The sequence below is a fragment of the Synchiropus splendidus genome, chromosome 7 (genome assembly GCF_027744825.2).
Source record: "Synchiropus splendidus isolate RoL2022-P1 chromosome 7, RoL_Sspl_1.0, whole genome shotgun sequence".
NCBI classification, from domain to species: domain Eukaryota; kingdom Metazoa; phylum Chordata; class Actinopteri; order Syngnathiformes; family Callionymidae; genus Synchiropus; species Synchiropus splendidus.
In genome coordinates this window covers 25,141,109-25,163,953 of record NC_071340.1, presented here as the reverse complement: position 1 = coordinate 25,163,953, position 22,845 = coordinate 25,141,109, and the positions used below count along the sequence as shown (strand labels likewise).

The 22,845-nt window shown below is 42.6% G+C and overlaps 1 protein-coding gene across 1 annotated transcript in view; it reads left to right on the top strand.

Annotated features, from left to right (window-relative positions):
* dock5 (dedicator of cytokinesis 5) overlaps positions 1–22,845 on the top strand; it is a 69,281-nt gene that overhangs the window by 29,155 nt on the left and 17,281 nt on the right. The window contains exons 19-37 of the mRNA XM_053870241.1: positions 377–474; positions 550–639; positions 749–849; positions 933–1,067; positions 1,136–1,247; positions 5,170–5,240; positions 5,459–5,565; positions 5,678–5,814; positions 10,752–10,847; positions 12,839–12,937; positions 17,559–17,729; positions 17,835–17,935; positions 19,323–19,381; positions 19,575–19,729; positions 19,808–19,893; positions 20,236–20,392; positions 21,553–21,593; positions 21,665–21,755; positions 21,829–21,948. Of these exons, the coding sequence (XP_053726216.1) occupies positions 377–474; positions 550–639; positions 749–849; positions 933–1,067; positions 1,136–1,247; positions 5,170–5,240; positions 5,459–5,565; positions 5,678–5,814; positions 10,752–10,847; positions 12,839–12,937; positions 17,559–17,729; positions 17,835–17,935; positions 19,323–19,381; positions 19,575–19,729; positions 19,808–19,893; positions 20,236–20,392; positions 21,553–21,593; positions 21,665–21,755; positions 21,829–21,948 (2,027 nt within the window). The remainder of the gene's footprint in view (positions 1–376; positions 475–549; positions 640–748; positions 850–932; positions 1,068–1,135; positions 1,248–5,169; positions 5,241–5,458; positions 5,566–5,677; positions 5,815–10,751; positions 10,848–12,838; positions 12,938–17,558; positions 17,730–17,834; positions 17,936–19,322; positions 19,382–19,574; positions 19,730–19,807; positions 19,894–20,235; positions 20,393–21,552; positions 21,594–21,664; positions 21,756–21,828; positions 21,949–22,845) is intronic.

Sequence of the window (22,845 nt, the reverse complement as noted above, 5' to 3'; positions counted from 1 at the left end):
AGACCCAGCCGTGACCTTACTGAGGCTCTGTGCACCTGTAAGTAGGTCAGTCTTTTTAAGAGACCAAAACTTCACAGTTTGAGACAAGGCCTTCCAAGAAGTCCTTCCTCTGGGGGACACTCATGTGTCAGTCTGTCCCCAGAGGAAATCCAGGGCTCACTTGAGAGATGAATCTCTTGGTTGGACTGGAAAGACTTCAGTATTCCCTCAGGAGCATCAAAGGGAAAGTGTGAGTCAGTTCCGTTTAGACCTTAGATAAGCAAAGATGAGTCCGAAGAAAATATGTTTTGCGCTTATTTATTCATGCTAATTTACTTCTGTTGCTGTGACTTGTACTGCACTGCATCCCCTCACGTCATGTGATGTCTTTATCTAGTCGACCTCCTTGGTCTCTTGAATTGGAGGTCCAACCCTGAAGCACTGGACCTGAACCTGCAGAGGCTGATGGAGGTGGAGGGGAGCGAGATCGTGAAAGTGAGCAGTGAAGCTGTGTGACGCAGCTCTCTTTCACTCATGCTGTTCAAATCCATTTTTAATGTCTCCACACAGTTCCTGCAAGACACGCTTGACGCCTTGTTCAACATCATGATGGAGACGTCGGAAAAGGACACCTACGACACGCTGGTCTTTAATGCCCTGGTGGGTCTTCGGCGAAGTGTTACCTATTAGCGGCACGTCCAGCTGTGACATATGTGTGGCGACACATCACACAAAGCTTTGATATTTCTGACTCTCTTTTCATCACCAGGTTTTTATAATCACTCTCATTGGCGACATCAAATTCCAGCACTTTAATCCAGTCCTGGAAACTTACATCAACAAGCATTTCAGCGCCACTTTGGCTTACATGTGAGTCTGTGACAGCGGTTTATTTAAAGTGCTACCTTTGATCCATCCCCGTAATTAGCCTCGGTACTGGTGTCCCTCCACAGGAAGCTCACCAGGGTGCTGAACTACTATGTGGGTCATGCTGAGGAGCCTCTTCTGACCGAGAGACTCTACGCTGCCCTCAAGGCTCTCAAGTATCTGTTCAGGTTCATCGTCCAGTCCAGGGTCCTTTTCCTCAGGTGAGGAGCGTGACGGCGGCAGCCGGCGGGTCACCAGCCTTTGACTGAACATTTGTTTTGTGTTTAAGGTTTTATGGAAACAGCGAGGACGGAGACGCGTTCTTCAACTCCATTCGGACGCTCTTCTTGTCTTTCAACACCCTCATGGACAGACCGCTGGATGAGGGAGTGAAAATAAAGGTACGACTAACAGCCTCCTTTGATGCATGGACCTTGAAGGAAACTGTCTTTTGAAGCGCTGTTGATTGAAATTGCAGCAAAAGAAAAGCCGACAATGCAAGTCCCATTTGAAAAAGAATCTGGTAAAACAACTGATAACAACAAGAGTTTGTCTTCATGGTGACAACTTTAGGAGGCACCAGGCGCGGCATTTTACGCGACAATGTAGGAACCATTCAATTGCTGTTTTCTCAAAGAGAAAATGTCACACGGTCATAGGTCAAATCACCTCTCTACATTGAAGTGCGACATAGAGTTTCACTTCACTCTTTAGACAGGGCAACAAGATGATTGATTAAATTTGCAGGTTGCTTGTATGGAGAAAAGCGCTGCCATCACAATGCATTTTAGCCTCTTTGCACGAAAACAAATTCCTTTCTCGCTATAAAAGAAAGACAATTTTGAATATTTGTGGGGAATACGTCGTTACTTTCCGTTGTCTTTAGCGCCTTATGATTATAACAGAATTTACCGCCGGATCATGTTACACATGTTTACATGGACAGTAGAGGGCGCTGAGACTCGCACACAAACTGTGCTCTTTGCATCACTCAGTACTGTGCCTCATTGTATGTCTGTGACACAACTAAGACAACACAACTGGAAAAGCACACAGTGAGTGCAAACCTCAGCCAATAAAGAAACCTTTAAAGAACTAAAACTAAGCGGGAATCGAACCTGGGTTAAAGTGGTCACAGCGCTTAGTCACATGGGAACACAGAGCCATTGAAAGTGTGTATAACTCGTCTACTGAATGATTGATGCCTCAAAATTATCTGCATCACTCCAAATATTCAATCATTTGTTTCACAAATTTGTTCATTTGTTTTGTACACAAACATCCTGAAAATTTCATCGAAATCCGTCCACGGTTATTTTGAACTCAGACATTGGAAAGCATGAGCTCCTTGGTGGAGGTAATGATAGTCGAGTTACTCTAGTTTTTATTCAGTCTGTGAGCAGAGTTCCATGTGTTGCAGTGAATATGATCTGCTGAACTAAAATGTATTCACAATGATGAATAATGAATGAAATACGTAACACACATTTAATAAAGGTCATCAGAAAGGCTGCACCTTCAATCATATTTAATCCCAGATGTGATCAGCAGTGTTCTGATCTTAAGTTCGACGATGAAAATTCATCTGGATGGATGCTCAACACGATCTTAGTAGTTGGCAACCTTAGTGTGTGTTTTGCATTTAAAATGGGGTTGGAACTACAGGCTATTCATTAATGTGCAATCCAAACAATTTTTGGAAACTCTGGTCTCTGGACCTCCTAAAGTCCTTGACAGTCTGTTAGAACAGTGGATTGTTCTACTTGAGTGAAGTGCAAAGACTGCATTCTGTGTTTGCTCTATAGGGGGCGATCACAGTCGGTGGGGAAAATGTTCCTCCTGTGCTAAGCTGGATCGTCTCACAGGTCACAGTCACTCAGGCAGTTGACAGCAGACCTTTTAGGTGCTGCCGGACAGATTGAAATTGTCGAGGAGAGTGGCCAGTTTGTGTGTCACCTTATCGGCTCCTCCGCTTTGTTGCTGCTGATCTTCCTCAGAGTGGAGGTCAGTGATGCAGCGTGCCCGGAGGTTAGTGCCGCTTCTCCAGATGCTCAGATGCGGCTTGTCTTTTTTTGCTTCTTGTTGTTATCAATATTCCAACAGAGACCAGACTTGGTGTCTTAAAATGATGTGTAACTATGCTTCATTCCCAAATAGAGCTTTGTAACCACTGACAGCATGAAGTGAAAATTTGGGCTTTGGAAGAGCTATGGAAAATCATGTTGACAGTTGTGCGCTGGAGCTGCCTTGTTTCATCTTTTTGGATTTTGACATCTTTTAACAGTCATCATTAGAAAGCCTCCACAGTTGCTGCTGTGATGCTAGCTACGGCTGATTGTATCCTTCAAACCCGCTGCATTTCTGCAGGCTGTGTATTTAAATTTCGCAGTGAGAAGTAGCTCAGTCAGAAGTAGCACAAGGAATCAATAGGAATCCCAATCAATACTTGAAACATCCATGTAATTCAGTCACAAGAAGCTGCCAGAAATGTATTTATTTAATCAGAATCAAAACGGTTTAGTGATGACATGCATTTCTCTGGAGCGTTCTTCGTGAATTGGATCTGTCGGACCTCTGTTGACAAGTACATCCCGCTGGGTTCAAGAGGGCTGTTATGGTGGAGGCATATCCGCTTAATAAAGACCACTGAGACTCCATGAACCATCATTGGGCTTTAGATTTGATTCTGAATCGCACAGGTAGTCGATGCATGGATTTCAAATCCGTTGTGATGTGGCCTGGTTGTTTAGGTTAAAGCTGTATCCCGTGTCAGAGGTTACACGGAGAGCCCAGATTTCAGTCAGTCAGATTTCTGGATTTGGCTCTGTGAACCTTGGGGTGCAAAGATCTATTTTGTTTTTAAGTAATACATCAAGTTTATTCTGTCTCTCTTGATGACATCCCCATGAGGGAGCTGATGGATGTTAAAAAGGAACAGAAACTCACCCTTGAGCTTCCTCTGAGTCAAGTTTCGAGCTTCCAGGTGAAACTTTATCTGAAGAAATGGAGAGACTGACAAGGTTGTAGACTCAGTTTAAAAGACCATCATGATCAAAGATGAGATCTGAGAAAACCAGGGCAGCGTTTCCACTTGTCCATAAGTAATGTGATGTCATCCAGAATCTGGCTCAGCACTGTGATTAGCTCAAAAACAAGATTCATATAATTTGTTCATTTTCTTCTCCTTACTTCAATGAGCTTACCCCCGTAAGCTTTATCCTTTACTTGCTAGTTGAGGTGATGATCTGTCTATCTATCTACCATCTACCCATCCATCCATCCTGCCCCTCCTTTTTTATTAACCCATAAATCATTTTCTATTTAATGAACAACTGTCATGTTAAATATCCCGAGTGTAATGAGCTCAAACGAGCAGTAGATGGCAGTTGTGCTGAGGAACTACTTTTAGACACAAGAGACGTGAAGAAGAAAAGAGCATAAGGGAAACGATTTACTACAGTGATTCGCTGCTGATGTGTTTCATGAAGCCAAAATGTCTTCTTTTTCCTTCCTAACAATGCTACTCAAATGAGCTATGAACGTTTTGTTGAATTACAGTGGTCTGTTTTGCAGTTGTGTTTGTAACCAAACACAGAAACAAATGAACAGAGCTGTTATTCATAATCTCTGTGATTGTTCACACTCACAATATCATGGGAGATATTTGTTAAGATTTCGTCAACATTGTTGTGTCTTAGCTGCTAAGATGATCTTGTGCAATGACAGTGTTGATAAGATATTTATGTTCCACCGTATCACAGCAGCTCACTATTTAAATATCCATTGTACTTCATGTCATGTCACTTGAGTTTGCGCTTCAGATGCGATTCCAAACATGCCTGGCATCGTCTATAATACAAGACCAGAGCGACTTTCACGTCAAAATTAACAAAATACCGCAGCAGCTCCCCCCCATCGCGAGAGACGCGCGTGCTGCGAGAACAACCAAGTGAAATTAATTTTGAAAACAGACATCATTTTGGACGTGAAATCAGTGAAACACTACTTGATGCCTTCTGTTGCTTCTTCTTGCATCATGCTGGAGAAGGTTATTTACACTGCTGTAAGGTTTTCTATATCACAGTGCAGAGCTCCTACAATGTATCTTTGTTGACGGTTGGGAATGAGAATCCATCATATTTCACATTCCACAAATACAAACGTCATGTGTGGCAGCGCTGTGATTCTCTAATCATGTTCTGCAAATGAACGGGAAAATCAGCTCGGCTTCTCTGTTGGGAATCTCAGCACGGCAGTCCGTCGCTTTGTTTGACTTCAGAAAAAGCCGAGCTGATTGGATCCCTTTCTCTCTGTCTTTTTCAGGGGGCGATATTGAAATACCTACCCAGCATCATTAATGACATCCAGACGGTGTTTGATCCCGTGGAACTCAGGTAACTGGGAGGGTTTGCACTGCTCCAAATGTTAATTGCCATCGACTAAAGCCACGAGTATGTTGATGTGTGTGTAAAAAGCTCTTATTTCCAATTTTGCTGCTGCACAATCACCGCGCCTCGTGTGGCACTCATTAATCCGCCGTGATGATAATTACGGTGTGCGAACAGCATATGAATAGTCACAGCTCCTCCATAAGCTCTTCTTTCTCTTGCAGTATTCTCCTGTCCAAGTTCATCGAGAGCATTCCGGACTCTCAGCTTGTGCGTCAGAAACTGGGCTGCATGTGTAAAATGGTGGAGAGTGACCTTTTCAGGCAGACAGGTAGACGTCCCCTGGGCTCAGTCCTACACAACTGCATTTAGCTTGGTTTGAGAAATAACAAAAAGCCTGTGTTTAAGAAACAAACCCATTAGACTTTCCTTTGCCACAACAGATTGTCGGGATGTGCTTCTTCCTCTTGTCACCGACCAGCTGAGCGGGCAACTGGACGATCACTCCAGCAAACCCGACCATGAGGCTTGTGTCCAGCTGCTCAGCACTGCGTTGGATATCCTGGACCGCAAAGATGTGGTGAGTTCTCATGTCTGAGGAAACAAGCTGGACTGGCCCCTAAATGACAAGCTGTCACCCAACTCAGGGAACTCTTTGCAGTATTCTTCATTCAATATATGTTAATGGAAAGGATCTCTATTATAGTTAAATTAAATTAAAGTAAAAGCACATCATTTTTTATCCCGGATTGGATCCCAATCCACCAATTGAGAGCCACTACACTATATATTCTGGAGCACTTTTCTTCATGACCATCAGGTTTTAAAAACACATTTTTTAATGGAATAGTGTCTGTAACATTAGCAGTGACAGATTCTCAGTAGTATTGGATTTATTCTATACTGACGAGAGTTTTCAGTTGCGTGCCTCTAACTTGGATCATCAAATCCATGTTAGCTAGTTCACCATTTCACGTTGTGATGACCTGAACTAAACTTGTGTCATCCACTTTGTTTATTATTGGTCGCAATGAATTTCATTTTAAATCAGCAAAGCAGCGACGTGGCTCGCCCTGCTGCTGACAGACTCGCTTGTATTAACAAGAACCATAGCCTGCAATTGGATACTTATATATAAATGTATTGTTACACATTTTAGATTAGGGAACATATATTACCATAAATGCACTCTTTATTCCTATGTGTATTAGGTGTATATTGGCCATTAAGTAATCATAATATAGTACTAGTATTAGTGTCTTATTATGTCTGACCACATTTACCCAGGAATGGTCACCAAAAACTCAATTTAAACACCATCGCAATTACTGATTATTTGCCCTAAATAATAAATTCTGCAGTCATTTGCTTATTAACAGTTAATATGTGTTCCTCAATTAAAGTGTCACCGCGTGGAGATTAAAAGTTTACTCCAGAGTGATCAGTCGGACGACGTCACACACACAGGGTAACGATTTCTGAGCCTTTAATGAACCAGTTTTAAACACAAAATCACTCTCTAAATGATGAAGAGAACACAAACACTGCTGCCTCCTCGCTCACTAATATACAGTACATTAGTTGTGTGGGTGTGTGTCTCAGTGATTCTGTAATGCAGCAGCCTCCTCCCATGTGCTATGTCCATGCGAACGCGCTCTAGAAGGCGAGACTGGTCCTGAGAACCAAATGGTTCCTACAAATCATGACTACATCTCGTAATGAAAGCAGAACTGGGGTGAAAGCAGCTATGGTGACTCACATCACCACAGCAGGAGTTTAAAGACCCTGTGATATCAATGGAGATTTGATTGTAGCCAGTCACTTAGCAACTCCAACAGCATGGGTGTTTGTGTCAATCATTTGTGTGGAAGAAATGTGATGTACGATTGACACTATAAGCAAATACTGCTGTTTTATCTTATTGCAAAGTGCCTGTAATCTGAATACATTTTTGTTGGTGTAAACTGAGGAGCTTTTTTTTTGTAAATCATTCTATGTAATGCTTTTTAGGCCCCAATTGATAGTTAAGGTTTGAATTGATGCTTCATCTGCGTCACGCTGTGAAATGAGAGCGTGTCTCTCTCCTTCGCCCCTTCCTCTCTCAACACTCTCTGACAACACTCAACACTTTTTTTAGCGAGATCGTTCCATTTAAATGTGTTTTAGGTTACTACTGCTCTCAACTGCGACTGTTAAGGGATTTATTCACTCACTTTATGAGTCGCACTGATGAGTGTCTCTCTGCTTCTGTATTGAGAGCGACTGCACTGAGAAAAGAGCCTGTGGGATCAGATTAATGATAGTGAGCTAACAGATAGCGGCTGCCATGTTCTGTATGTTCACACCAAAAGCAACTGATCTACATGGAAAGTCATCGTCGAGGTGCTATTACCTGCATCAAGTGTAGCAAGCTGTCATATGGGGATGGGCAATATAGGCTAAACACTGAAGCCCACATTCCTGTCTTACTGATAAGATAAACATAAAGCTAGAGACTACATCTTGTTTTGACAGCCCTACTGTCTCAAGATGATGCAAAGTGTCTGTCGCCAATACCAACATGGAATGCACTTGTGATTAAATACCTGTAAAATAAGTGTATAGATTGCCAAATCAATTTTTGTTCGTTTGTGTGCGACAGTGAGTGAGAATGAGATGTTCCTGTCACCGAGTGAAAGATTACTTGTAGATAAATATCTGTTGTTGAGAGGAACACTTCACGCACGCCTTGGTTTCACTGCCGACACCAAGTCTCTGTAACCTAGTGATGGGCTGGTGAGGCTTCGTGAAACAGTGTCGTCACTTTCTGAGGCCACAAGATCTATGCTTTGTCATTGTAGGATTTCAGCCCATCACTGCCGTGACCCTCTCCATGCTGCTTTGTTTTGGGGTTGGTTCGCACATGGTCTCACTAGCAGCATGACTTGTAGCATGACTTGTTTGTCAGGTTTTGTGTGAGCACTTAGTTTCCTGTTTACCGCTAATGGAAGTTGCATTAGAAGCTGATAAACATTTTACTGAGAGGAGCTACATCCTACAACCACAGTCTCCCACCAGTCCCTCTTCCTGACTGCCTTTCACTCGGCACAGCTCTCCTTTTCCACTGGACCCTGCAGTGACCCTCCTTTTTCAAGATGCATCTCCCATCCTTCATTTTCCGCCGACTGACTCTCTGTGGATGGCTGCTTTGCAGACAGCGCCACCTGACACTACTTTTGAAATGACACGATCTCGCCGCACGTTTTTCCACCGACTGCTGGATCACCTCATCATTCCAGTTTTTTTATTTTTTTGAGCGATCGCATGACTGCAGTCCTTCACAGAGCTGTGTTTGACTGACTGAGCAGCGAGTGTAGCGTCTCACTCATTATCACCTAATTGCATATCTTTCCTAATTATTACAGGACTTTGTGCGGTAATAATGAGATATTCTTGGTGTAATAAGGACGACTTAACATAATTGCGAGATCGTTTTTGGTAATTATGAGATAAAGAGGCAGCCACTCTGAAGAAGAGGGCTGAAAATGTATTTCCTGCTGTTGCAGCTTCTGCTGCCACTTTGCCACTGTCTCTGACTTCCAGTCAGCAGATTGTTTCAAACTATAATGCGAAAACAATGCAACTCTGTAATGAGAGCATCATCATTCTTCTTCTTCATCTTCCTTTTGGCCTGGTGTCAATGTGAAGCGGTAGGTTGCCGAATCTGGCCCAAGTCTACTTCTTACTGGCTGAGTAAAATGAATAATGTACTTGGCACTTTACCGGGAAAATTTGAATCCTATTTGTGATTAAAGCTTTTTTTATTTTTTAATTAATAATATTCTTCTTCCTCCTCTTCTTTTTCCTTCTTCTCTTCTTCACTCTCAGACCTTGATGCTATCGATGTATCCTTCTATTCTGGGTCATTTGTACAATCACTTAAATTTCTGCTGCTTTGCATTGTGTTCTGTTTTGGCAATGTCTTGTGTCGCTAATGGTATTAAACAAAGACTTGGTCGCTGTGAGATTCAATCTTCACAATTTAATTAACTTGTTGACATTCAGCTTTTGGAGAATCTGTCTCTGCCCTTGGTCCTCCTTCCGTCTTCACTCTTTCAAAGAGTCGCCTGAAGTTCTACCTGCCTTAGCCTTTACAGAGCTTTCATCTCCTCTGCCTAGAACCTCTTTTCATCTTCAGGAGGAAACCAAATTTGATTAAACGTTTCAGTGGTGCATTTTTTTACAGCATGAGATTTTTGGATATTTCCTTCACACACGCGTTTTAATAAAGATGATGAGTCAGGCATTTGGAGGCATAGAGGTCTGTAAGATTATTGTTCCAAGGGGATTTAAGGTCGTGCCGTGTATCTTCTGCTCTCTTCGAGCCTATGCTGGTCTTCAGCTTTTGCATTTGAAAGATGTCTTCATCACTCCTTATTTCTAAATGTAGCAAAACGTTAATAATATAGATGTAAATTAAAATCTTAATTTCTGGTTTTGGGACATAATCATTTGCATTCTCTTCTGTTCTTGACATCAGATATTCCTGATGGGAGAGACACACTTTGAGTGAATTCCTGAGACTGATTGGGTGGATTGGACTCTAACTAGGTTCTTTGAAGTTCCAGCACTTCCAAAGACATTCATTAAACCAGTCCTTCTCGAATAGTGGGGGGGGAACATGTGACCTCAGGGAACATACTTTTTTTGCTGCACTAGAATAAAGCGTAATGTTAATATTGTTATTCTTTATTGTAAGTTGATCTATATCATACTCTTCCATAGTATCCATCACTTCCCTTTTCTGCTCTATAAAGTTAACAAGGATTCAATGTTATGGAGAGGTGTACTTAAAATGATTTTATAGACAAATGATACTATTTACAGAGGCGATGGAAAGTTGGGGGGGCCACAAAACGTTTACTTCTTCCTGGGGGGCGCAACAGAAAATGATTGAGAAGCACTGCATTAAACCAACATCAGGCATTTATACTGATAACTGTTGAGGATGCTTAACCAACGTGAACTGATGCTGCAGCATGTACCACCATCTTGGCCAGCAATGGACAATCCTTGACTGGTCCAGATTATCGCCGATGTACCGATAAGAAATGATCGGCTGGTTTCTGGCGAAGTTTTCCGCCGCTTTAAATCTAACTCTGTCATTAAAGTCTGACGTCTCTCAGGCCATTTTAATTCGACCACCCTCAGTCCTTTGTACCAACTCCCAAACTGATGAAAGCAGAACCAATGAAGGCAAACACTTAATACAGAGTTGGCACGAAGTGCAAGTGTGGCTCTGGCTTCAGGTCATACAGCAGCGACTGTTCTTCTTCAAACGGTGCCTGAAACAGACATGTCAAGCTCATTGGACAACACTGATTCTCTGTTTCCAGAATGACAAAATAAAATGGCATGAACGCACAAGTCAATCGGGATAGCAGCGGTTTTAATAATTAATCGCCGATGACAGGAGGCAGAACATGAATCATGCTGGGGAGAGATGACGGGATCATGTGTTTTCTTGTGTCTCAACAGGGTCCAACCAGAACCCACGTCCAGATGATAATGGAGCGGCTGCTGCGGAGAGTCAACCGGACGGTCATCAGTATGGACAGAAGCTCCCCACTTATCGTACGTTTACCTCTGCATGTTTTGCCGTTTAATGATCAAAATGTTCCATTGTATTTGAAAGCTGAAACATGCAGCCAGCAGTGCTTTTAGTGTCTTGGCTGGTTGTAAACACGTTTTTCCTCTGGCATAAATGGCCATCACTCTCCGTGACTTAGGTTGTTGCACTTAGCCACTATGTCAGCTACATTTTTTCCTCTCTGCCAAGGTTATGTTTTCCACTACGTTGTTCGTCTGTCTGTGTTCAAAGCAACTCAAGGCGGGTACTGATCCCATGATCTCAGGTGTGTTTCCAGTGAATTTGTGTGGCGTATCGTTGATTGCTTTTGGCTCCAGGTGCTCGCTTGCGGATCCACATTCTCTCAGAGCGGCCAAAGGTCAGAGGTCTGTGCCAACCCGCTGCCGGAACAGCAGATGGCGCTGTTTCGCAACTAACAAACCACAGTGGACTAGCTGATCAAGCATCTTGAGCGACTCAACGGTCGCAATTTCATTTTTGATTCATTTATCGCCGTTTTCAAATCTTACGCGTCGTATCTGTAGCAAACGTCCATTAATGAACCAAAGAAATTGCGCCATCCAGTCTATTTGTTTTGCGAAACTTCACACACTTTGGCGTGATATCGGCCTCATATAAATGTGTGGGGAGCGACGAGGGCCCCTGGCTCACGTATCAGGTTTTTTGTCTTTGCACTATTTCTGGCTTGGAGAAGGAGCTTCTAGATCAGTGTTGGGCATCCAGATGTGTTCTGCTGAGATTATTGGGGCGTGCACCACAGAATCTACGGCAGAGTTTTGCATCATTGTGTGTGGTCTCTGTCAGATATAAAAAACTTCTCTTTAGACATAGTAGGTCCTTATGTGTGTGCCATGTTTAAGCATCCACACCTGATGAGCTGCTGTTAGAAAGTGAAATGTGGTGGTGACCACTGAAAAACAAAGAATCCTGGTTTGATCAATTCATCATCAGACTGTTTCTTAATAGCTTCTGCGAGCCAGAAGTGCGAAGATGAGAACAAACAGCGGCATGTCGTTTACACAATGGACCGTTTTCTGCCTGTGAAAAATATGTAATTTGATATTAATTGATGCGGCAAATGAGGTGCAATTAAAAAGAAAGTAGGTCTGTTCAATTTGAACCAGCTGCTTTGACTGACAGCTGGAGCCACAGCTAAATGCGGCAAGCGGGGGTGTGAGCCGCGACTGGAAACACAAAGGTTGCCCTGAACGGCGGAATGAAGTTGAGTGCCACCTGAGGAATAAAGAAATAATGGGGAAGAAGGTCTGAGGCGGGCGTGCAGGAGCTCCTCACAGAGAAACGCAGCTGCATAATGACTTGCAGGACTTGGGTTTTCATGGTTTGAGCTTCAGCGATGAGCATCTCTGCACCAGTCCAGATGATCACTCCCACCTGTGAATCTGAAATGAAGACTGTAGAATTATGCAGGGCGAGCGGCGCATGAACAGACGATCGGATCGCCCTTCAGGTTCAGTGGACCGTAGAAGCTGTTGCCTTTGTATTTGGGTCAAGTCTGTGTGATCATTTCCACATGGAGATAAAGCAGAAATCAAAGCCACGGCTGAAGGGGATTCAGCGTGAAAGGTTTACATCTGTTAAGATGCCTCATGTCATCAGCCGCCAAAAAAAAACCTCACGGACGCTGTAGTCACCCCGGGTGCTGCACGTCCCCCGCCCGACTGACCTTCTCTTTCTCCACGGTTCATACTCTACCAGTAATTTATGTTAGCAGCCTTCAGCAGCTCTGCATCACCTCTGTTAAACTGTCTCACGCTCTCACCTGTCGGGGCTTTCGCACCCCAAACATATCAGCTGAAATGAGCTCACTGGAGTTCACCTACAGTGTCTGAGCCTTTCCCTCGCGGCTGGAGTCACGTCGGTTGCATCATGTGCTCGCAGGGATGCGCTCAGTAATAGTGTTTACTGAAGCAAATATCTGATGTCATTGATTTGATCTTTTCCCTCCCACGCACAGGGCCACTACTTGGCATGCATGACGGCCATCCTGAAGCAAATGGACGACTTGCACTACGCTCACTACATCAACACCTTCAAGACGAGACAGGACATCATTGTAAGTGTCCCGGTCCTTCGCCTCCAAACTATATCATGTCCTGCAATGCCTCATCAATAACCTGCATTAACCCGCAAGACCACTTACTGCTCCTGAGTCCAGTATTGATCCGAAACCTTTCATGCCATCAAGAGCACTGAAAGATCAGTTTTTTTTTTTTTTTAAGTCCTGACTTGCAAACCGCTTTGTTTATTTAGTTTAATCTTAAATTAAATCAAGCAATGTCATTTAGAGTATGTAATCTGTTTTTCAAGGGCAGAACAAGAAACAAAAGCTGAGTTCAAACTAAGTGGATTCTTTTCACTGTTGCAAGAGTCAGAACAGTAACTTTGATGGGATTTGCAAATGAGACTTTTTTGCGCCAAGTGTGTTCATGCAGAGTTGGAGGGAAGGATGTGACTGTCATTTGAAATCCAAATACCTGATTGCATGAAGGTGGCTGCATCAGGTTGCATCATGAGCGGTGATTATTCACATCGCCCAATTTTGATGCTCCACGAACAATGTTCCCTGTTCTCTGCGGTTTTCTTGAATTTACAGTCTGGCTGGAGGCGCACGGAGGAGAAATCACGCGGCTCGGTTTGTTTTCCGTTTTACTGCGGGTTAGAATTGTCATCAGACAAGGGCACTCTTCATCCTCATTTCCCAGAACGTGACTAGTCAGGGTCGAGTTGGGAGAGTGGGGTTTGCAGACATTATGACCGGGAAATGTGATTTACTGTCCGACCTGACTATTTGTTTCAGATTATTTCTTCTGGCAAAGAGTTTTTATGATCAGTGTTTATGATGTTTCTGAGCAAAAAAAAAAACCTTGAAAACATATTGCAATAAAATGGTCAGGAAGTCTTAGTGACAGGACCAGGAACAGATGCTGTGCTGGATTATCATCTGGAGCCACACAACTGTTCTTTGCCCTTACTATGTGTGTTGTTCGAGCAAGCTCCCTGATGCCCCCTGCTGTCTGATTGTGCCCACTGCTGGCACCTCTTTATTTCCACTTCCATGCCATTCTGGGTTCAAACCTGCCAGAAACAACACCAAACCAGCAGAGTCAGCTCCTGGACCTGGTCCACAGAATGTGCGGAACGATCTGCTTGTTTTAACAAAAGAAGCCCAGCGTCAGCACACTGGAGTGATGATTCAATCCTTTCGCCATCTTGTAGCAGGTCGAAATCGCCGAGAGCTGCCACCGGCTCCTGGATTAAAATAAACGACTGCATTTCTCGACTGATTTAGATTAACTGTTGAGTTGTGATTAGAATGGACGCAAACACAATCTAAGTGTCTCAAGTAGCTAACGCCAACATCATGAAAGGCTTTTGTTGAATATCTTATGACTGTGTTTTTCACGGCGGTGGGCCACCTGGGCTTCGTCTGAGGCTGGTTACCCTGCGTGTTAGTCAGTGAGGGGGCGTTGGGTACAGGGAATCAAGAGAAGGCTGCTGTGACCACGAACAGATCGGAGACAGTTGGCTGCGATAGCCAATCCGATCTCACCTCCTGTTGGATGAGCGATTTTGAGAGCCTGGTTAGCGAGGGCGATCGATCCGTCAATACCCACAGCTTTTGTTGCGTTTCGAACCCACGGAGTCTGAAGGAAAATGAAAGATTTTATTTAGAAATAAACCAACGCTGTAGAGGAGTGCAAGCATTTTGTTTTATATGCAATTTCTAATGTAAATAAGGTGGTGCACTGAAGCGGTACGATTGAACAGTATATTGGAGAAACTTCTGGTGGTTTATTTATTTATTTAGTTTTGACTGCATCTGTGGTCTTATTTTCCTGCTCTTAATTGTGCGTGCCATCTTTTCGATGTTAAATGAGCCATATATGTTGACTAGTTTATATTAGAGCGATGTAATGTGGTATGGGTTCTTGAGCTGTGGCGTCACACTAATGTCAAGTCATAGGCTGAATGACTCCTGGAAATATGAATCTCAACTCAGAATGCAGTGTCGGTATCCTTAGTTTTTTTTCTGACTGTTTTTCCTCCTCGAAACTAGCGTCCATTTTCCCATCTTTCATAAATGTTTCAGTCCTTTGAAGTTTCAACATTGTTTGACATTTAAAAGCCACACTAGGTAGACAACAGTCGTCCACTGAATTGTTCATGGGTCACAATATCAACATGCATAGGAGGTGCTCTAGAGTTAGGGGAATTGAAATGTCTTAAATAAATAAATAAAGCGGGCGCCATTAAATGACTTGGCAGGCCAGAATTGGCCCCTGGGCCTTGGATTTGACATCAGTGCTTTATGCATTTTAGATGTTCCTGTGACAGCGCAGTTGTGCAATTGTTTCAGGTCAGAACTTTAACAATTAGGAGTCAACTTCCTGTCGGCATGTGAGAATTATCAAGTGTCCTCAGACAGCTCTTCAAGTCTTTCATATAAACAGACTTTGAGGAAGCCATTTCATTTATTTATGCCGCCTTTATTTATTTATGTTTGTGCTTTTAGTTGTGAATATGTGTTTTGTTTATCTTGCTCTAATGCACTTTTGTGATTCCTTGTCTGTTTAAATTAAATTAATACTTAATTTCCCCCCCACGCTGAATTATTAAAAGAGGCTGTAAGAGAAAGTTTGCTGTTAATTTGTGAGTCAAAGAAAATCTGCTGACGTCAGCATTGTTTGACAGCCTTTTTTTGCCATTTAAAACAAAACAACGTCATGTTTTCAAATCATATGGACACCAGTCGGCTATGACAGTTAAAGTTATCCTTAGAGTCAGCAAGATGAAGGGTCACCTTAACATATGCTAATGTGTGGTCGAACTAGTGTGTCGGTTTTGCCCCCCCCCCCAAGTCACATACTAGTAGAGTAGCATTGCATCAAAATCAAGATTGTAGAGTCAGGTTTCCAAAATGTCCGCCGCCCTAAAAAAGCTTTGTTTTCATTGAATGAGCAACCAGGACTACAAAGTGCTGCAAAAGGATGATGAGCTGTGCTCCTTAGTCAGTTCTGGCTTCAGTGTCAATAACTGATGCGTTTAAAGCGGCTGAAACAAGCCTGAGTCTAAATGAAAACACTTATTTCGTCGTGAGGTCAGTGTAGTGCCGAAACCCTGAGTGAGACCATAGGGGTGCTGCTACTGTTGATGAGTGGAGATGTTCTGTCTTCCCCCTCTGTTAATGTGTTTGTCCTCATTCTCCTCACTTTATTCATCCAGTTGGTGTTTTAGTGCATGGCAAACACACGGTATTCACTTCACAGACAGCAGTTCCAGTGAAGATGGATTCATAGACATCTTAATTCAGATCCAGGACGGGTCTTTGAACTAGTCCCTTATTGAGCAAGAGCAGGTGTCCACCAAACCTGCAGTGTAGCGAGTCATGTTGGTGAGAACGACACCCCTGGTGTAAGGGAAACAATGCGTCATCTTCCACTTCCTCTGTAGATTTCAGACTTGATGTGGAAAAAGAATTTAGGTCTTGTTGAAACTGGGAAATTCCAGTTACGATTTACGAGTCAGGAACTCTCCCGTTAGACCCAGTTACATCCCTGGTCCCCAATGTTGGATTTCCATGTTGGGAAGTCCCCCCCCAAATATGCAATCCAAGATGGCTTCCCGAATGTCAATAGGTAGTAGGAGATATGAATCAATGAAATATTTGCTGAAAAAAATGTGTTTCCACTTCATCTTGTGTTCTAGTTGCAAACGGTGAACATATTTATTTGGTTTTCCGACTTCCATAGCTGGAAGGTGCTGGACTGGGCTGTGTCATCATTCCTAGCTCTGGCTTCCTACTTCTGAGGTCACTGGAAGGCAGCATCATGCATTGGTGATTCTGAGAAAAAAAGCACAGCACCCATTTTTTTTAGTCCTTGTTCTTCTTTCCATGTTCAACGTAGTGCTTTGAGCAAGGTGGGCGTTTTGTGAAAACTTCACCCTTGAGAAAACAAGTGTTTTTTTTATTTTATTTTGAGTGGAGGCTGCTCTTAATAGTGTGAGAGATTGGATTTCGGAAGAAGAAAAAATGTTCACTCGGGCCTCTTTAATTAGATACAAATCCATTCTCCGCTGTGACACTTAGGAACTTGCTTTTCTAATCTGGATCAATCTCCTCATCAATCATTCGCTTACACTGCTGTGTTGCTGGCACTGGTTTGCATGGGGCCTTTTCATTATGAAATGAAACCTCAAGTAAAGATTTGAAAAGCGATTGTTGCTACGACACGACACAAAGGTTGACCTTGCGAGTCGGGAATACCACTAACAAGCAAGTCGGTGGAGGAATACAAGTTCAGTGTTAGAAAAGTTGACCTAATTAAAGAGAGATAAGGTGTGAATACGGCAGTGTTACTTTCTTGTAAGAACAAGTCCAGTAAAAAGGTCACGGGAGAGTAGGAATAAGAGCAAATGGCTAGTTGTAGGTGAAATGTTGTGAGCTGTCAACAGGAGAGCTGAAATCTCCTTTTTTAAATAAAGGTTGCTACCATAATGTGCCATTGCTGTTTTTAATGACAAACATCCACAATTCAGGAATAGAAAATATGTTTTTCAAGAGGCTCATTAACCTCCAATTCGCTTTTCTTTGAAGAATGTTGCTCATGTCCTTTTTTTTAATGCTCAGCAGCCAGTGAGTTGTGCGCACTAACAAGCTTCGGTCGATCGTTCAGGATTTCCTGATGGAGACGTTCATCATGTTCAAGGACCTGATGGGCAACGTTTTCCCTGCGGACTGGATGATCATGAACCTGGTGCAGATGCAGGTCCTCCTCAGGGCCATCCACCAGTACTCCGACGTTCTCAACACGTTCTTCCTGGACAAGGCCCATTTTGAGCTGCAGGTCTGATTGCTGAAGCCCCGGCAGTTTGAACGCATGTGCCATAACTGTAAAAGTGGTTTTATGGGATTAAGCTGTTAATATTTTAGAACCTTGTTTCCCTCGTAGCTCTGGAATAAATACTTCCATTTGACGGTGGCGTTCCTCACACACAAGCACCTGCAGCTGGAAACCTTCTCCCAGGAGAAGAGAAATAAGATCCTGAACAAGTAAGGCAGCTTTTTTTCCCCCTCATTAGTCGGGAGTTTTTAACCGTGTTTATCTTATTTTGACCGGGAGAAATAAACACTGTCATATGGAACTGTTTGCAGGATGGTTGGAAGAAGCAGCCCCATCTTTCCTATTTCAGTTACTTTTGCAATTTAACTTCAGTTAAATGAAGTGCCATAGCATTAAAGTCGTCCATCTACGTTTAATGAAGGACAAGAAGGAGATTGACACCAATATTCTCAATTTGAGGCTGCATATTTTGAGTTTGGAATTCAACCCCAAAACATGGAAATAATAGTCATTTCTCTGTGGTGTTGGGAAAAAAGCTTGATTAAAAATGTAACCGTGATACTGAATGTTTTAACTTTCATTTGTTCAAGTCTTTTTGGTGTGATGTAATTTCCTTCTATTCAAGTTAATTAGGTCTGTTGTTAACGTGAAGTGTCAAATGCTCATTCATAATCCTGCTCTCACGTCAAGCACCTGCAGGCGGTTTCACTCGTCTCGCCTTTCTTGACCAGATTTTCACAGTCGGCGTGGAGAATTGAGTTTATTTCTGGCTTCATTGTTTGTAACTGCTGATGGTAGCGATTTGCTGTGCACTATATGTGTTGGTGAAAACTAGCCATGCTTCCTTCAAATGCACAGAGTAGCAGTCATTTCTCACTTGTTTATGGTCCCATATTGACATGAGTGACAGGGTGAATCTAGTTGCTTCACTTAGTTCCTGTCAACTTCTGACTCGCCACAATTGTTGAGGAGTAAGTATTAATGTACTTTCCACTCATCCACCATATATGTTTAGCATAACATTAATCAATTGCTCCCAACAAATGACATTTGATGAGAAAAACAACCCACAGAAATAATGGTTTTCTCAGATCACAACTTTATGAGGTCATGTTCAAAATAACTTGAAACGTCATGGACGGATGTGGTTAAAATTTTCAACAAATGTGTGAAGTAGAATAAGGAACCAATTGACTCAATCCAATGAAAAGGAAATCTCAAGTCAATAAAATAAAACAACCTTTTCTGATTTGTACATCGCGCTTGTGTGCCTCTCTCTGTAAAACAGATTCATTGTTCTCACGTCCCCTTCAACGAAAACATGCATCTTAGTGTACACTTTAATAAAAAAAAGTCTATAGTATATAGAACACACATGAATATTGCGTTGTGTTAGTCTGATAGATGATTTAAATGCATTTTAATTACTTTTTACAGGTCGAGGACGTTTAAGAAGCAAGTTGTTACTGCAGATTTGTTTGCAGTCAGTTCTGATATTGAAAGAGAGGGTGGAAATTAGAGCAACCGATGAATTATGATTTGCTTCCTTTCAATCACAATCACAGTTACTCAAGTGATGATTTGAACTTTCTGCAGATACGGTGATATGAGGAAAACTATCGGCTTCAAGATCAGAGACATGTGGTACAACCTTGGTGAGTCAAACACTGCTGCTATTTTCCTGGGCTGTGGTGTGTGTTGAGGTGCTGCCAGTGGAGCTGTGGGAGCAACCAGACAATATTTTCACTTCTCTGTCTCTATTATTCTTAGTGACATTATTAGATCCGTCCGCCTGTTTGTTTGGGGCCGGATGTGCAGCTTATTGCTTATTGTTTTGTCATCCCCCAGGCCAACACAAAATGAGGTTCATCCCGGCGATGGTCGGGCCCATCCTGGAGGTCACTCTGGTGCCGGAGCCCGAGCTGAGGAAAGCCACCATCCCCATCTTCTTCGACATGATGCAGTGCGAGCATAATTTCAGTCCGGCGCGCACGTTCGAAACTGTAAGAGCCCCCACACTCCGACGATCATGTTTAATTTAGCTCGCTTGTGATGCCATTTATTTCTGCTTATGTTTGCAGTTTGAGAATGAACTGATAACTAAATTGGATCAAGAGGTAGAAGGAGGCCAGGGGGACGAGCAGTACAAAGTGCTGCTGGAGAAAACGTAAGTAATGCTACCCCGACAAGCCTGCTTTCATGTGATGAAATACGCTTTAGTTGTATGGTGTAACTGTCTGAACATTTCACTTCTCTCTTCGGCCCCCCTCGTACAGGATCTGTTTCCTAACAAAAGACTTTTCAGATTGTATTTTTTTTTCCGACTCCTTCTGAAGGAGACAACATGGTTCATTAGAATTCAAAGCAAACGCTTATCCAGACTGAATGTATAACCCATAAAAGAATGAAAATTGATGTGAATATCTTCCCCAGATCAATCGGAAAGCTTTGACACACAGGCTAGATAAATCTTTAATTCACATAAAAAGCCAAATGCCTTGTTATGCAGGTTACTGGAGCACTGCAGACGCCACAGATTCTTGTCACAGTCGGGGGAAGAGCTGGCGCTGCTGCTGAGCAGCCTGCTGGAGAATCTACTGGCCTACCGAACCATCACACACGATGAGAGTCCCGAGCACCGCATGAGCTGCACCGTTAATGTCCTGGTATGGCCGCAAGTCCTCCCTCACAGAAACACTTCATTTGTGATTCGCGTCATCTCATGCTGTAAATTTGGAGACGGATATGGACATTAGCCTCCATTTTCCATTTCTGTACCCTGTGATTCTTCTTCTGACTCATATCTTCTGTGATCAAAGTTGAAGAGACAGAAATGCTAGTCAAAATTTGCATCAAATTAATCTTTCGTCGCTCTGGATACACAAAAGCTTCTATTTTTGCGGGAGTGGAGCAAACAACATGCTGGACATTGCTACATTGCGACAGACGTGGATGAAGCCTTGTCAGCATGACGCCCCTTTCCTGCATAATAGCTCTTTAACTTGTTCTTTTGTTTAATCAGCTCAAACACCTTCACATTTATTTTCCATTTCCTACTGGCTGTCTAGTCTCTCACATTTCTACAACTTGATGACTTGTTGAGCAAATTAGGGATGGTGGAGATGCACATGCACTGAAGGGTGAGAGAGATGGACCCTGGACATCTTGGTGGACAGATGGACATCTTCAAGATGGAAGAGTGTCAGAGGAATCATTATTTTTCATCTAATATGCCATCTTGAGCTCTGATTTGCTCCTACTGCCTAACTAATACTGCCCTTGTCTCCACGTCCGAGCTCTGTTTTACTCCAAACTTTGATGGAGACACGCCCTCCAATGTTGCTCAGACTGAAGACACAAGTTTCATTTTGCCTCACCCAAAATAAATACAAGCAGTATGAGTAATCGTGATTGGTACTGGTGATTATGGTACTGATCAAAATAGTCATGGTGATCTTCATTTTTACCGTCATCATGCAGTACGTTGTGTTTGAATTTAGTGGCCCAGATTTCTTGAAGTTTTGGAGCATTTGACTCCCCAGTGTGCTATTTATTTCTCTTCTTTTTATTCATGTGATTAAAATATATTTTAAACATGAATGATATATAATCAGTGATTAATCTTTTGACTAATACTAATGAAAGTGTATTTGCATTTTAATCCTGGTAACGAAGATAATAAATGGAGGGTGATTAAATGTTATGATTCATTTGGAATTTCCCTCTTCAAACTCATAGCAAAATGCTGTATTTTTTGTTGTTTACAACTTAAATGGTATTGTGGGGAAATGATTCATTGTCATATTGTGATTTATTTTTTTAACAGAATTTCTACAAGGAGAAGAAGAGGGAGGACATTTATATCCGGTGAGTCGCTTCAGTTCCGAATGAAAACAGTCTGCACTTGTAAAACTCTGTCCAACAAAGTGTGTCTTCAGTTATCTGTACAAGTTGCGGGATTTGCACCTGGACTGTGAGAACTACACAGAGGCGGCTTACACTCTGCTGCTGCACGCGGAGCTGCTGGAGGTTTGTCGTGTACACGGATGAATTACACCCTTTTCATTTCGACAAGTTGTGAGTCTGCTTTCTTCTACTGCAGTGGTCTGACAAACCCTGCGCGGCTCATCTGATCCCTCGAGATGGACAGCATGTTTGGACGCAGCAGGAGCTGAAAGAGCGACTCTTCCAGGAAATCATTTGTTACCTGGACAAAGGGAAGGTGAGTGCTGCGTGCCTGCGGCCTGAAAGCTTGTCAACAGCTTGGTAGAAAAAGATCTGCAGCACTGCTTTTTGTGGAGCCTCTCATCGCTGTTACTAGAGAAAATATTGAGTTAAAAAATAAAGCCGCTCACTGAAGTAAATTATTGGTGTTACTGACCTCCTCAGTCTCTCACACACATAAGACTATCCGCAACTTTCAATTTGACTTATGTTGATTATTTTTTTTTCAACTTTAAGGTAATGTTACAGCTTCGATCAACATGCATACAATACAGATTGAAGCAACCATGCGTGTCCTTTCAATTTTACAGTTTCATTTTCAGTGTTTGCTGTATAGTTTTATTAGTATATGCATGGTTTGTGATCCATGTCGCCACGATTTTAATCAGATTATTTGTTGAGTGAAAACAATAATATGTAGGGTTGATCTGTCTGAGCGGATGTTTGACAGCACAGTGTTCACCCTCCAAACCCGACGTTAATTCCTCCTCACTGTGAAACATGGCCAACCTCGTGGGGTCATGTGTGGGGTCTCTGTCCCCAGACATGCTGAAATTGCAGAAAGTCATCAGAACATTGAGTTAAGTTGACATGGCTTTGATTTGACTGATCAAATCTACAGCACCATTTTCCTGTGAAAACCTGTGTCATGTGAGCCCCCGTGTTTTTATTCTCCATCTTGATCCATCCCTCGATTGTGTGTACAACAAACCTGAACCTTCTTGGGTGCGTGATGTCGCTCTTGCTGACCATTTATTATTCCTGTATTTATAACCGCAACAGCTGTTCACCTGACTTTGTTTTGTATTGTTAACTCAGTAGACTTGAAGTCACATAAAAAATACATCAAATCAAAGTATGAAAAAAGATTATCTTGCTGTGACAACCATATAAA